General features: G+C 45.8%; 2 protein-coding genes across 2 annotated transcripts; both read left to right on the top strand.

Annotated features, from left to right (window-relative positions):
* Positions 1–2,263: 2,263 nt before the first annotated feature.
* On the top strand, positions 2,264–2,751 carry LACBIDRAFT_317427 (uncharacterized protein; the record flags this gene model as incomplete). The annotated part of the gene is made up of 2 exons (XM_001879094.1): positions 2,264–2,327; positions 2,384–2,751. The coding sequence occupies 2 exons, from the start codon at positions 2,264–2,266 to the stop codon at positions 2,749–2,751; spliced, it is 432 nt and encodes a 143-aa protein (XP_001879129.1).
* Positions 2,752–3,551: 800 nt separating this feature from the next.
* LACBIDRAFT_317426 (uncharacterized protein) lies at positions 3,552–3,824 on the top strand (the record flags this gene model as incomplete). The annotated part of the gene is made up of 2 exons (XM_001879093.1): positions 3,552–3,677; positions 3,726–3,824. 2 exons carry the CDS (start codon positions 3,552–3,554, stop codon positions 3,822–3,824), a joined length of 225 nt encoding a protein of 74 aa, XP_001879128.1.
* Positions 3,825–16,785: the final 12,961 nt, after the last annotated feature.

The raw sequence follows: 16,785 nt of genomic DNA, 5'->3' as shown, positions 1-16,785 counted from the left end.
CACCTTGACAGCTTCACACCCTTACTCTCGACAACGCTTCAAGCAACACAACAAAATGCGAAACTATTGAAGCTACACACAAATGAAGAAATCTTTCCTTGTGGTCCGCTGAGCAGAATCAACTTCCGTAAGTCTACCCTCAATTTTTATATTCTTCACCTCTCACCCATCAGTATAGTTGTTTAGGTCATGTCGTCAACCTTGCGGAAGTTGATGTGATGACCCATATCACGAAGATCGCAGCCGTGGAAACGGCGACAGCTATTTGGGAGTACAATCCATCACTCCCTGACAACCGTGTGCTGAACGGTTCCCTGGACATAACCGCGGCCATCTGGACTCTCGCAATCAAGGTTAGTTGTATCAGTCTTCCGCTATCTCGGTTTTCTGACTTGCCACAGATTCAATCATCTGGGCAGCGAATTGAAGCGTTTGAGAAGCTGCAACTTGAATGCGGTGTTCGCGACACACTCAAGATCCCTCTTCACAGCAACGTTCGGTGGGGTACTGCCCATCGCATGCTCAGTGTATCATATAAAATCCGTCAGGTACGTTGATCCCTGCACTGTTTCTATTCTTTATCTAAAGGACTAGTAGTCCATTAATTTGTTTATTGCAGGTGCTGACCATCGATATGGTCCTATCACAACTCTCCGGCGTGATGGCCAGGTCTCGAAACACATACTATGGTCAGCATTCACCTTGTCTGAAATAGACTGGGAACGGGTCATAGAAGCATGCGAGATTTTGGCTGTACGTCCCTGTGTGATTTTTGCCACACAATTACTCACACTCACGATTCAGGACTCCAACCGGATTCAACAAACATTCTCAGCTGAAAAGCGGCCAACACTCTGGCAAGCCTTACCTGCTATCGAAGAGCTTCAAACCGCTTGGGAAGCCAAATGCAACAATCCACACTATGCGACGTACAGAACGGCAATCAATGATGGACTTGCGAAGCTGAACAAATACTACTCACAGTTCGACGAGAAGCCCGCGTACATCTTGGCCCTTGGTAAGTCTCGTTTGATGACCTTATGACCTTTCTAATGTTGATCCTCCAGTGTTACATCCTTACTTCAAACTTGCTTACATCAAATTGGCGTGGGGAGGTGCAGAGGAACAAGCAGCAGAGCGTCGAAAGGGGAATCGACTGGCAAAGAACTGGCAAGATGAAGCGCAAAAGATACTCGAGATATCGGTAAGTTGTGCGCTTCCATCAGTATTCCTGCCTGACTCCTCATTCTATGGTTCTAGATGGAAAAATACTGGAAGGCCCGTCCAGCTGCAACTCCCACTGCGCCAGCTCCCTCCACTAGCGGTGTAGCGCAACCTAACGAGGCGTCCATTTTATCTGAGTTTGATCGCCATTGCCTAGCTCTGCTTTCTAGCCAAGATGAAGATGAGGGATGGCAGCCGGAGATGTGTCGATATCTAAAGGACCTACCAGCTGATGTTACGAAGGATACCGATATTGTCGAATGGTGGCAGGTATGCGTTTGCGCGTGGATTGAAATTAGTGATGCTCATTGATGATATTTACAGAACAATGGGGCACTCTATCCCACCCTCCGTCGCATTGCGCTTGATTACCTTCCCTGTCAAGCTTCTTTGGTCCCTTGCGAACGTCTTTTTTCTGCTGGGGGAGAAGTTGCGACAAAACGGTGAGCTCAACTCGGCGCAGCGCGGTTCGAAGAGCTCCAGATGATGAAGTTCGCTTGGAGGAACAACATTGGGGACCTCGCCGCGTGGAACTCAGCACAGGTGGAGGAGGTTGACACTGAAATGCGTGAGTTTGAAGATATGTTGATAGCAGACCGAGACTTTGAGGAGTGGGACAAATCAGTTGACGAACTCGTTATTAGCTAGATAGATTAGTTTTACTTTCCCCTTCCTCAATGCCAGACTTAATAGATCAGAATATATTACCCCTTTGCTATTCAACACATTTTTCAGTAAGTTATAGGTACGGGTTTTTAGTAGGGCACAGAGGTGAAAGGAACTGGCACAAGTGCCCTTCCCCAGCTGCGAGACTCCAAACATCGAGGCGAGCGCACTCTGGAGAATAAATCTAAATGTCATCTATAGTTATGACTGCATGATCAGCATATATATATTACCTTGAGTACAGTTTCTTAGATTGGCATTGTAGGAAATGTTGTTTGCGAAATGATTGATCTGATCGTCAAGTACTGCTTACTTCGATCTACATGCTTGACTAGTACCACACGTAGTCTCAAAACGCACTCTCTTGTCGACAATGGTTCTGTCCCAGTGGCATATAACGGCCGACGTGGGTCGGCATTGTGCTCAGAACGGTTTAGGTGAGTGCTTTGCCACTTTGTACGTCTAATGATCTTTCACCACAGTGACTATTGAGATGTCCATCTCCAATCTCGTCCATCTCCCATCCCCAACGGCTCCACCACCACCACCGTTCTGGCATCCCCTTCCTCTTCGCATTCGATCTCTTCACACATCTCAAGACTCAGGGACACCGACGCCAACTTCCTACCCACCCGTTTTGCGATATTTTACAGCCCCCTGCCCATGTTGGCTGCACGCCTTCCTTACCTGAACTCTTCCCCAAATCGACAGACCTTTGGCTACCTTGAGCAGTGTAGGGCATGTCCAAACGGCCGATTAGCTGATGTTCACGTCGAGTATCTTGCATTATCATCTGCACGCCAGGACCTTGCTTACCCTTTACCCAGGCCCTTCCCCAGAACACGTTCGGATGCCCAATGACGAAGGAGGTGACCTGGAGGCTGGACGAATGAATGTTTACGGTGAGTGTCCCGCATCGTGGAATGCGCATTGTACTGACCTTACAATGCGATAGATTGTATATCGGATCGCAATCGATCGACACCACCAGTCCACATTGCTTTTGCTGTCTCTTGGCCGTCTCTGCCTCTTGTCTGTGCGACCTACATGCATGGATAGGCTTACCATCTTTCCTCAACATTACTTTGTCACTACGCTCCGAGTATCTCTTCTACCACTTCGAAACTGGAACACTGCCAAGCTCATGAACCCTCGATGTCACCCGTCTCATCAACAGTGACGAAATCCAATCCGTCGTCCGCCCCGCTGGCCAGAAAGTTCAGAAGTACCCCTGGACTTCAAGCAAGAACCCCCTCGTCAACAAGGCCGTTCTCTTCTGTCTCAACCCCTACGCCAAGACCCCACGCAGCGTACATCCTTTTCTTTTTTATCTTCCAAACAGATATTTATAATATACTCTCAATACAGTCAAGCAGGAGCACTTGAAGAAGAAGGACGCCACGAGCCCAAGGCCCCAAGCAGGCTTCGTTACTTGGACTGAGGGTGCTTTCGCTCTTCCCAATGATGTCTTTTTACTTACAGCTAGCTCCGTACTACTACCGGTCTCTGTTTTCTTCTCTCAAAATAAATTCCATGGCTGCATGTGAACAATTGAAGCGGAGCTTCATTCGACATGCCAAACGAGGCCAAACGTTTTTCATTGACCACCCTTTCTTTCTTTCTGTTTCCTCGTCACCTTGTCATCACCTACCAAGTGTAGGATGACTCCATCTTCTCCAGTCATCTCTGCTTCTGGATGCACGATCCTTACAGGCAACGATGAAGTTAGCCTGTATCTTCGTGAAGAACTTGACACGAACGCTGCACTGGCATGGTGGCATCGACATGTAAGTTTTTCATTGTATATCCTCTGCATGCTTCTAACTTTTCAGTAGCAAGACCAAACAACATTCCCTCTTCTCTCGCAAGCAGCATTACAGCACGACATTCGACTGTCTACCGTACCACTGTGTGTACACAACTCTGGCATCTGATCTCAACGAGCTATAGGGATTGTAGTATGGTATGTTACACTACATTCTTCCGATGTGAGTCCGAACTAAGTACGTGTGTCGTTATTGATAGATACAAGCCTACATATTCCGGGGGCTACTCCAGTGTCCATCTATGCCACTGATTGCTCGGTCAGTACTCTTTCAACTTCAATTCTCATATCAATTAATCAAATTTGTAGTTGTCTTTTTGTTCGGGGGCCATCGGGGGTTTATTCCCCATTTCTTTTGCTCTGGGTTATCACTACTTTGCTGAATGACACTCTTTGAATGTCCACATAGACCGTACTCTTCATTGCCTTGGTACCTTACATGTACAGATGTCTTGTATAGAAAGACCGGTTTGAACTGAGGGAAAGACTGGATGAAACTGGTTTCAACCGGTCGTCTTTGAGACCGATTGAAACCGGTTGGTAAACTAGAACCGGACCGATGTGAACCGGTCCTCTATGGTCTGGTCCGGTTATCTGAAAAGGTGGCTACAGTTGCAACCGGTTGCGGTTGCGGTTGTGGTTCATTATGGTCTAAAAACTGGACCGAACTGAACCTTGAAACACTAGATAAGGCATATACATTCTATACACGCGATGTTTCCTGTGATCCTAAATGATGGACAACTGCACACTTTTTCAAAGAGTTGTTTGACAATGTATTTCCTGTCAATTTTTGTCTGAAGCAATGCAAGAAATTAGACAGGTTTTATCAGAATAACAAAACAGTTAGAACTTATGTTGCTGAGTTAGCCAAACTCTTCACAAGTATTGGCTTTTCTGACAAGCATGAATGTGTCCACAGATTATGGAAAGGATTGCATTGTGACATTCAGAAAAAATTGTGGAGGGAAAAACTGAATCCCGAAATGTCCTCTTGGAAAAGGGTTGCGCACCACGCCGAAATTGTTGAGTTGTCGAATTCGGTTGGTGTGTATGATCCTGCCCAATGTAACCAAGGTCCCAACAACCGAGGGGACAAGAAACGATTCCATAATCATTTTGACAGACAACACCATAGCCATGACCAAGACTGTTCTGATAGACCACGCCAGAACCGTGACAGGCGTGAAAAATATACTGGACGAAAAACAAACAGTATTCCTGGGTTTTCCTTGATGCGTAAGAAATCCCAGGAGTGTCATGAACATGGTAAATGAGACTACAAGGAATTCAAAAAGAATAAGTTATCTGAAAAGGAGAAGGAGGAGTTACAAGCCGCAAATAAGTGTTTCATCTGTAAAGAAGAAGGACATGTTGCATGCACCTGTCCTCACAGACACAACATAGCCTCTTCTTCCAGTAACAAACCTCCAGGCCTTCGCAACTACAACATTGAGATCACATCTCATGAGAAGGAAGGTCTAGAAACATTAGATGCTACAACGGAAAGTAATAACTCACTTGAGCTTGGAATGATGGAAATTGATGGGCTACAACCTTCCAAGGAAGGATCTGATCAAAGTCAAGGATTGTCTTCCCTGATGCAAGGGTCTGCATTTGAGTCTGACAGTGATCTGGGTTATCTGACACCTGAAGACATTGAAGACTTGTTTGAAACTGATACTGACCTGGAATCTGAGTGTACAATGCCTACTTCTGTGTCAGAGATTATGGATGGGGATTCTATGCCTGAGCTGCAGTCAGTAACATCGGAAAGCGACTTTGATGACATGCCAGATCTCCAATCAGTATCGACATCATCAGATGATGAATCTGATGATGGCATGCCAAATCTGACAGATGTTTCTGATTTGGAAAGTGAGATTGATCCATCAATGGAACCAATTTTCGAGATTCTGGAACGAGAATTGAATAACATGTATTTCAGAGAAATGACGCAACTTGAGTGCTACACCAAGGAACGTCTAATTGAATGTGCTGTACAATGGAGTCCAAAAAGTCCTGCATTGGGAAATGAGACACAAAATATAAAATTAAAGGTTCTTAATAGCTGGGAATATAAACACCATGACTGTATCAGTGATATTCTCACCGTCTCTGTCCGCCTCTGCTGCGCTGTTCAAAAGTGGGATCACGAGGTGATGGTAGCAACAACAAGGGGTCGCCGAGGCGAGGTGAGCCCCAAATTTTTAGGCTGGAGAGTGTAAGCTACTTACACAATACAAATAGAATACAAGTATAAGATAAGTAATAAAGTTCCAATAAAAAGAAAAAAGAAGAGGGAGTGGAGGGAGGGCCAAAGAAATCTGAATAGATTCTGTAAGAGGCATGATACATGAGTATTGAGCTGGGAGAGATCTTTTGATACTTCTTACAATCTGGCAAACAAAGTCTGAACCAGAGGGCGTGTAAGAAAGTGAACGATGCTCAATAGAATAAAGGCCTCACCAAATGAGAAGTGATAAGAGCACGTTTATGATAAACGGTAGGCAGAGCCTAGGGTAGAGAATCACTGGTCATTTGGGTGAGTATGCGGCGCATAGAGAGAGAGCGCGCGGAGCGCTTACCTGTGCTGGATAGACGTGGTCTGAGAGAGAGAGTGCCAGCACAGGAGAGGGAAACGACACTGATGACTTCTCCTAACCCAGCATCTGCCAAACTTTGGCACTGAGTCAGGGATCGGTGTCGAAGCCCATGGTTGGCGAGCGGAGCTCAAGGGGAAAAGGCTCAGCAGAGCTGAGCATTTTCCTGGCAGAGTTTGAGTTGGCGCAGAGGCCTACGAAATGCCTCCTTACCCTTGGAACCCGCCATTACGACGACCTCTGCTGCGCTGTTCAAAAGTGGGATCACGAGGTGATGGTAGCAACAACAAGGGGTCGCCGAGGCGAGGTGAGCCCCAAATTTTTAGGCTGGAGAGTGTAAGCTATTGATGAGGTGTTGATGTTGATGTGGGGTGGTGGTGGTGAGAGATGATGGAAGCGGGAAGCATAGAAAAATTGTCAACGGCGCCCCCGACGTAGTCCGATGGCAGCAAGCTGCTGTTCAGCGCGAACAGTTGGATTGTCCCTTATGTAGATCTTCCATGCTTGAGAGGACCATCTGCCGAGGGCTTGAATGATGTCTTCAGATAGCCCGAGGCTGGCATAGAAAGTGGCGCCGCCTGCACGAGGTGAGTGCCCTCCGAATTCTCGATTGAGTACGGCGAAGAAGCGGGCGTCGAACCATGACCGAGTAGGGTGTGAACCATCCTCGCGTAGAAAGAGAGCTAGGCGTGCATTGTGAACGGAATCACGTCGATCGACATATTCTTGAAGAAGTGCAACAGGGTCGGCGACTTCCTGTTGTGAGAATAAGATATCAGTACCACGGTAAAATGGCACAAGTACTCATACATTACATTATAGTTCAATGGTACTCCACATGGTCAATTGTACCTATGTACCATAGAGCTACCCCAATGGGGCCAATGCTATCTACACACTATTGAATAAAGTTGGGCCCAATGCATGCTTTTACCTTAAGGTGAGATGGTGTGGCCCAATTGTGAAATATCCCGCAACATTGGGCCCAATTGCTATTTAACACATGATCATATGCTGGACCGACGAAAAAGTAGGCCGAAAGATATATCCGAAGACAGGGGGGGGTCACTACTATGGCACCAATTTCTCTGCCTTCTCAATCCTTGCTTTGATCCGAAGCTCCTCTTCATTCAGCATGATCATAGTATCCAACTGCCTCAACTGATCCTCTACGTGTGCCATTGCCTCCAAAAGAGCATCTCGAGCTCTCAAACCCACCTCATATTCCCGATGCAATACCCTGTGGGCTATTCAGGCTTATTCCAGTGGGTCGGTAAGTCTTCCCACATCAGGCAACACAATGTCAAAAAATGAGGCCATCTTTGGCTCAAATTCAAATCCGACATGTTAAAACCAAAGATTTTGTCAGCTGGTAGTGCCGAAATCCTTCCGGAAATATTGTGTTGCCTCCCAAAGACTATGTGCACTCAATAGATATTAAGACCAAGGATTTCATCCACTGGTTGTGCCGAAGTACCTGCAGAAATGTGGTGTTGCCTCTCAAAGAATATGTGCTCTCAACACATGTTAAAACCGAAGATTTCGTCAGCTCATAGTGCCGAAGTACCTCCAGAAATATTGTGTGGCCTCTCAAAGAATATGTGCACTCAACACATGCTAAAACCGAAGATTTCGTCGGCTTGTAGTGCCGAAATCCCTCTGGAAATATTGTGTTGCCTCCCAAAGACTATGTGCGCTCAATAGATATTAACACTGAGGATTTCTTCAGCTGGTAGTGCCGAAGTACCTCCGGAAATATTGTGTTACCACTGAGAATATGTGCATTCAATACAAGTTAAAACCGAAGATTTCGTCGGCTCATAGTGACGAAATACCTCCGGGAATATTGTGTTGCCTTGCAAAGAATATGTGCACTCAGCACATGTTAAAATGGAGGATTTCGTCAGCTCATAGTGCCGAAGTACCTCCAGAAATATTGTGCGGCCTCTCAAAGAATATGTGCACTCAACACATGTTAAAATCGAAGAGTTCGTCGGCTTGTAGTGCCGAAATCCCTCTGGAAATATTGTGTTGCCTTGCAAAGAATATGTGCACTCGACACATGTTAAAACCGAAGATTTCCTCGGCTTGTAGTGCCGAAGTACCTCCGGAAATATTGGGTTGCCTCTCCGAGAATATGTGCACAACACATGTTAAAACAGAAGATTTCGTTGGCTCGTAGTGCCGAAGTACCTCCGGGAATATTGTGTTGCCTTGCAGAAAATATGTGCATTCATTACATGTTAAAACTGAAGATTTCATTGGCTGGTAGTGCCGAAATACCTCCAGAAATATTGTTTTGCCTCTCAAAGAATATGTGCACTCAACACATGTTAAAACCGAAGATTTCGTCAGCTTGTAGTGCCGAAGTACCTCCAGGAATATAGTGTTGCCTCCCAGAAAATATGTGCATTCATTACATGTTAAAACCGAAGATTTCATGGGCTGGTAGTGCCGAAATATCTCCGGAAATATTGTGTTGCCTCCCAAAGACTATGTGTAGTCAATAGATATCAAAGCCGAAGATTTTGTCGGCTTGTAGTGCTGAAGTACCTCCGGAAATATTGTGTTGCCTCTTGGAGACTATGTGCACTCAACACATGTCAAAACCCAAAATTTCGTCGCCTGGTTGTGCCGAAATCCTTCTGGAAATATTGTGTTGCCTCCCAAAGACTATGTTCACTCAGCACATGTTAAAACCAAGGATTTCGTCAGCTCATAGTGCCGAAGTACCTCCAGAAATATTGTGCGGCCTCTCAAAGAATATGTGCACTCAACACATGTTAAAACCGAAGATTTCGTCGGCTTGTAGTGCCGAAGTACCTCCGGAAATATTGCGTTGCCTCTTGGAGACTATGTGCACTCAACACATGTCAAAACCGAAGATTTCGTCGGCTCGTAGTGCCGAAGTACCTCCGGGAATATTGTGTTGCCTCCCAGAAAATATGTGCATTCATTACATGTTAAAACCGAAGATTTCATGGGCTGGTAGTGCCGAAATATCTCCGGAAATATTGTGTTGCCTCCCAAAGACTATGTGTAGTCAATAGATATCAAAGCCGAAGATTTCGTCGGCTGGTAGTGCCGAAGTACCTCCAGAAATATTGTGTGGCCTCTCAAAGAATATGTGCACTCAACACATGTTAAAACCGAAGATTTCGTCGGCTTGTAGTGCCGAAGTACCTCAAGGAATACCGTGTTGCCTCCCAGAAAATATGTGCATTCATTACATATTAAAACCGAAGATTTCATCGGTTGGTTGTGCCAAAATACCTCCGGAAATATGGTGTTGCCTCACAAAGACTATGTGCACTCAATACATGTTAAAATCAAAGGTTTCGGTGGCTGGCAATGCCACAATACATCTGGGAATATTGTTTTGCTTCTCGGAAAACATGTGCACTTTCAATAAGTCAAAGTAGCTGTGAAACCCGAAGATTTCAGCTTCTGTTAGTGCCGAAATTCTTGTTTGATCTCCTGGAAACATCGTTTGATGTTCCGGGAACATTGTTTAACCCCCTGGGAACATTGTTTGACCTTCCCAGAACCTTGTCTGACCATACACAACTGTTGTTTCACCTTCTGGGGAATATTCATACCCACCATCATCATTGGTTGATCTTCTGAGCCGCCATGTAGTATAAAAGAAATTGTTGAAAATTCACCGTAGTGAAGGTTATACCTAACCTTTTGAGTTCACACACTGGATACATATCAATGTGGTTGAACAGAAGTAAGTTTACCATCTGCTTGCAACTCCAGGAAAAGACTGGGGGTGAGGGAGACCATTCAATCTCTTTCTTGATCCATCAATGCGTCAGTGAGCAGTTACTCATCTTGTAGTATTATCATGAAATGCTTTCAAATCTCCAAAATTTGTCTGTCTTGAAATTCATCTGGCAACACGATATTTCTGAAGGCATTTCAGCATTACCAGCTGACGAAATCTTCGGTTTTAATATCTATTGACTGCACATAGTCTTTGGGAGGCAACACAATATTTCCGGAGGTATTTCGGCACTACCAGCCTATGAAATCTTCGGTTTTAATATGTAATGAATGCAGATATTTTCTGGGAGGCAACACAATAGTCCCGGAGGTACTTTGGCACTACCAGCCAACGAAATCTTCGGCTTTGATATCTATTGACTACACATAGTCTTTGGGAGGCAACACAATATTTCCGGAGGGATTTCGGCACTACCAGCCCATGAAATCTTCGGTTTTAACATGTAATGAATGCACATATTTTCTGAGAGGCAACACAATATTCCCGGAGGTACTTCGGCACTACAAGCCGACGAAATCTTCGGTTTTAACATGTGTTGAGTGCACATATTCTTGGAGAGGCAACACAATATTTCCAGAGGTACTTCGGCACTACCAGCTGACGAAATCCTATTTCCGGTTTTAACACCTCAGTGCTGAGTGCACATAGTCTTTGGGAGGCAACACAATATTTCCAGAGGGATTTCGGCACAACCAGGCTGACGAAATTTTGGGTTTTGACATGTGTTGAGTGCACATAGTCTCCAAGAGGCAACACAATATTTCCGGAGGTACTTCGGCACTACAAGCCGACGAAATCTTCGGTTTTAACATGTGTTGAGTGCACATATTCTTGGAGAGGCAACACAATATTTCCGGAGATATTTCGGCACTACCAGCCGATGAAATCTTCGGTTTTAACATGTGCTGAGTGCACATAGTCTTTGGGAGGCAACACAATATTTCCAGAGGGTACTTCGGCACAACCAGGCGACGAAATTTTCGGTTTTGACATGTGTTGAGTGCACATATTCTCCGAGAGGCAACACAATATTTCCAGAGGTACTTCGGCACTACAAGCCGACAAAATCTTCGGTTTTAACATGTGTTGAGTGCACATATTCTGGGGAGGCAACACAATATTTCCGGAGGTACTTCGGCACTACAAGCCGACGAAATCTTCAGTTTTAATATGTGTTGAGTGCACATAGTCTTTGGGAGGCAACACAATATTTCCAGAGGGATTTCGGCACAACCAGCCGACAAAACTTTCGGTTTTGACATGTGTTGAGTGCACATAGTCTCCAAGAGGCAACACAATATTTCCGGAGGTACTTCGGCACTACAAGCCGACGAAATCTTCGGTTTTAACATGTGTTGAGTGCACATATTCTTTGGGAGGCAACACAATATTTCCGGAGATACTTCGGCACTACCAGCCGATGAAATCTTCGGTTTTAACATGTAATGAGTGCACATATTTTTGGGAGGCAACACAATATTTCCAGGAGGTACTTCGGCACTACCAGCGATGAAATCTTCGGTTTTAACATGTGTTGAGTGCACATATTCTTGGAGAGGCAACACAATATTTCCAGAGGTACTTCGGCACTACTAGCTGACAAAATCACAATATTTCCGGGAGTACTTCGGCACTACCAGCCGACAAAATCCTCAGTGTTAATATCTGTTGAGTGCACATAGTCTTTGGGAGGCAACACAATATTTCCGGAGGTACTTCGGCACTACAAGCCGACGAAATCTTCGGTTTTAACATGTGTTGAGTGCACATATTCTTGGAGAGGCAACACAATATTTCCGGACATACTTCGGCACTACCAGCCAACGAAATCTTCGGCTTTGATATCTATTGACTACACATAGTCTTTGGGAGGCAACACAATATTTCCGGTGGTATTTCGGCACTACCAGCCTATGAAATCTTCGGTTTGAATATGTAATGAATGCAGATATTTTCTGGGAGGCAACACAATAGTCCTGGAGGTACTTCGGCACTACCAGCCGACGAAATCTTCGGCTTTGATATCTATTGACTACACATAGTCTTTGGGAGGCAACACAATATTTCCGGAGATATTTCGGCACTACCAGCCCATGAAATCTTCGGTTTTAACATGTAATGAATGCACATATTTTCTGGGAGGCAACACAATATTCCCGGAGGTACTTCGTCACTACGAGCCGAGGGAATCTTCGGTTTTAACATGTGTTGAGTGCACATATTCTCAGAGAGCCAACACAATATTTCCGGAGGTACTTCGGCACTACCAGCCGACAAAATCTTCGGTTTGAACATGTGTTGAATGCACATATTCTCCGAGAGGCAACACAATATTTCCAGAGGTACTTCGGCACTACCAGCTGACAAAATCACAATATTTCTGGGAGTACTTCGGCACTACCAGCCGACGAAATCTTCGGTTTTGACATGTATTAAATGCACATATTTTCGGGGAGGCAAAACAATATTTCTGGAGGTATTTCGGCACTACCAGCTGACAAAGCTTTCGGATTTAATATCTATTGACTGCACATAGTCTCCAAGAGGCAACACAATATTCCCGGAGGTACTTCGGCACTACGAGCCGACGAAATCTTCGGTTTTAACACATGTTGAGTGCATATATTCTTTGAGAGGCAACACCATATTTCCGGAGGTACTTTGGCACTACCAGCCAACAAAATCTTCGGTTTTAATATCTATTGAGTGCACATAGTCTTTGGGAGGCAACACAATATTTCCAGAGGGATTTCGGCTCAACCAGCCGATGAAATCTTCGGTTTTAACATGTGTTGAGTGCACATAGTCTCCAAGAGGCAACACAATATTCCCGGAGGTACTTCGGCACTACCAGCCGATGAAATCTTCGGTTTTAATATCTATTGAGTGCACATAGTTTTTGGGAGGCAACACAATATTTCCGGAGGGATTTCGGCACAACCAGCCGATGAAATCTTCTGTTTTAACATGTACTGAGTGCACTCCAGGAGGCAACACAATATTCCAGGAGGTATTGACCTTTAAATGCAAAGAAAGTGTCCTTTATACAGCATGCCTCATGCTATCCCTGCATACAGAGTGGCTGTCACATGTCCGGCTATTATCTATTACCCGAAATCAATTCAAGTGATTAACATGATTCTAGGCCGATATGGAAATATTGATTTATGGCCTACCTGTGTGCTACCGACGGTATTTGCAAAGTGTATCCCATTTTGTGCTGGAGGCGATGTCATCCGACTGGATTTCGGCTAGACAGGGATTACCAGGGCTAGGGTTATGGTTCCGCCGGATTCAGCATTTGTTACACCGAGCATTGGGCCCAACAATGCAATATAGCCTAATTACATATTGGGCCCAACAATGCAGTATAGCCTAATTAATACCATTGGAATATTGGGCCCAACCTTGGCTGTTGGGAGTTTATCATGGGCCCAATTCTTTTTGTGTATCCCTCATTGGGCCCAATTATGCTTCTCATAGTTTTGTTACCTTGGCCCCAACAATGCCAGCTTAACGTCTCACAGACATTGGGCCAAACTATGCCCAAATGGTGCCAACTATGATTGGGCCCATTGGGGTAGCCCTATGGTACATTGGACAATTGACCATGTGAACTACTATGGTCCCATTGGGTATCTACTGAATGCCCTGAAAATGGGTCTCCCTTATGATAAGGGAGGTGATACTGAGCTCTTCCTTGAGAAAATGTTAAGGAAGAATGTTTGATGATCTTCCTCCAGTCGGTCCCGTGGTGGGGAGAAAAGGCGGATGTGGTCATGAGGAAATTTTGCACGATATTCGTCAAGCAAAAGACGTGAGAGGAGGTCGGCTCGAATATTTTCTTTGCCAGGGATATGTCGAACACAAAGGTCAATTCCTGATTCGATAATGATGCCTGCTATTGCCATCAGTGGACCATTGTGCAGTGCTTCAGAAACACGTAAGCTGTTGAAGATGGCGACTGAATCCAAGCTATCAGTATGGATGAGGAGACGGCGAGGGGGTGAAGGGAACGAGGCGACATGGTGGATGGCTGACATGATAGCCACCATTTCCAGGAAGAAAATGTCGATTTTCAAGCCTGGGGGACACTCCTTGATCCCATACATGAAGCCTTGATTTCCATATACAAAGCCCATGCCAAGAGTTAGGCTGGCATCAGTCCAAAGTTCCAAATCTGCGGCAGTGTCGTCCCAGATACCATCATCTAAGAAGCGGACACCAACCGCCTTTGGGATGATGCTGACGAGCCAGGAGAGATCAGAAATAACTTCCGCATTGAGGTGTACAGCCCCAAGAGGACGAGTTTTCCCACTGGTTTTGTGGTAGAGACCTGAAAGGGCAGGACGAGCCCATGGTAGCACATTTAGGAGCCAATTAAGGTGGCCAGCTAGTCGTTGCCATTCACGAAGGATTGGTTTGCGATTGGGTGTGGACAAGAAGATGTTGATTTTATCGACGATGTCGATGAGGGAGCTTGGAGGAAGAGAGAGGGAGCCTTGGTTGGCATCAACCCAGAAGCTGATGATTTTTAAGACGCTCCCATGCTCTTGTTTCTTGTCCTCGAAAGGGCACTGGATCACTTCCCAAAATAAGAGAAGTTGGACCTGTTGACATGGACGAAGCTTCCCATGATACATGATTAAGTTGTCTTCAAAGTCCCAACCAAAGAAGTCATCCATGTAAACGTGAAGGCTGAAGATCCCTAGTTTTCAAATAGCCAACCAGCACAAAAGTCCGGAAACAGCACACCAGCAACGTGGAGATGCACGGTTCCCAAAGACCAGGCGACACACGATGTAGAGTTTCCCCTCGACTACAACAACTTGACGAAGTTGCCATAGAGGGTGTGCGGGCAGGTTGAGAAAAGCAGATGCGACGTCTGACTTGAAAGTTATGATGCGACAACCTGGGTTGTCTGTGTGGGCGTCGCAAAGAGATTGCCCGAAGGGGTGCATGTCGTCATAGCGGACTTTGGCTTCGTATTTTGGAATACCATCGTTTATTCCAGAGCCTGAGTGGTCAGTGACGACCCGAGCTTTGCCATTCTGCCAAACGACGAACATGGGGGACATTTTCATGCCTGGCAAGAGTTCAGAGTCTGAAAGCTCGTCAGACCAGCGACCGGCTGCTCTTTCTTTGTCTCGAAAGTTGCAGATGGCGTTGAGATCACCTTCATCCGTGGAGTAGTTGTCAATGACTTCCTCGAGTTCGACTTTCCATTCTCCATCATCGAGAGGCCAGAATCCATCTCGAAGGCCCGTCATGACTAATTGGACAAATGGTTGATTTGGGTGATCTGTGAGCATGGACTTGAGTTTATCAACGTTGAAAGGCGTGTCGACTTTTATGTGATCTCGCATAGCAAGGAGGGATGCTTGAATCTTTTGGTCTTGCAAAAGGTGAGCAGGTGGTGAAGGAAGAGGAGGCGCAGATTCAGTGTAAAGGGCAGCAGGAGATAGGTGTTTATTGGTTGAGTTAGACCATACATAACGATGTCGGAAGCGAGGTACATCTATGAGTGGGGTGTCAAGCTTCCGTTTCAACCCTGAGTTGATAGTCCTAGGCCCTTCCCTTGCCTTTGCTGCTCTCTGAGTAGCCTCCGCTAATTCCTTTTCTTTGTCGAGCTTGGAAGAGAGTATTGCAGACAGGTTCGTCTTTTGCTCGGTGTTGGCCTTCACACTCAGAGCAAACCCCGTGCCTGCGCCCATTTGGGCAAGGGGCGTCGCAAATGCCCATGTTCCAATTCCGGCAAGGAATCGTCGAACCCTTTGAAGGAGAGCTCGGCGAAGGCGATGGGTTAGTGCGCTTTTTGGAAGACGGGCTAGTGCTTTGGAACATGCGTGCCAGAAGTGGCACATTAAGTTGAGTCCGATCGTCCATGCGGAAAGGACTCTTCGCGTAGCGGTCACGAGCTTCGACCAGTACTTTATTGTGCCCTACCTATTCCTGTCGGACTCCGGTCATTCCTGCGGATTCCAGTGGAATGGGACCGGACTCCGGCGGAATCCGCAGGAATGGGACTGGAATCCAGTGGAATCCACCGGAGTCCTGCAGATTCCACCGGAGTCCTGCAGAATCCAGTGGAATCCAGTTGAATAAGACCACAATCCACCGTAAATAGCAGTACTTTACCCTCCCCCACATGCTCTGATGAGAGTATCTACAATCAGAATGGATCAGCACTGATCTAGAGGTCAGGTGACTTAATCTGCATTGATTCAACTCAATACTCAGAATTTCTTATAAAATTCACATCTAGTCAAGTCATTCATCTCAATAAATCAAATTTTAATGTATTTTATTAATGACATGAGTCTATTTTACTACATACAGTGCATATTAAAGAGGACAAGGAAGAGGGGATGGATAAGGGGCAGGGACAAGGAAATGGGGAGGGACAGGGAAGGGGGCAGGGAAAAGGAAGGGGGCAGAGACAATGAAATAAGGGGGGAAGGGAAAAGGAAAAAGGAAGGGGGGAAGGGAAAAGGAAGGGGGGGGGGGCACAAGAAATAGGGGATTGACAAGGGAAGGGGGATGGAAAAGGGAAGGGGGAGGGAAAAGAGAAGGGAGAGGGAAGAGGGAGGGGAGGGACAGGGAAGGGGGAGGACAAAGGAAGGGGGAGGGAAAAGGAAAGGGGAGGGAATAGGAAGGAGGAGGGAATAGGAAGGGGA

Source organism: Laccaria bicolor, genomic scaffold (assembly GCF_000143565.1).
Source record: "Laccaria bicolor S238N-H82 LACBIscaffold_7 genomic scaffold, whole genome shotgun sequence".
In the NCBI taxonomy this organism is placed as follows: Eukaryota; Fungi; Basidiomycota; class Agaricomycetes; order Agaricales; family Hydnangiaceae; genus Laccaria; species Laccaria bicolor.
Note: the sequence above shows the minus strand (reverse complement) of the source record. Positions and strands in the feature narration are given on the sequence as shown.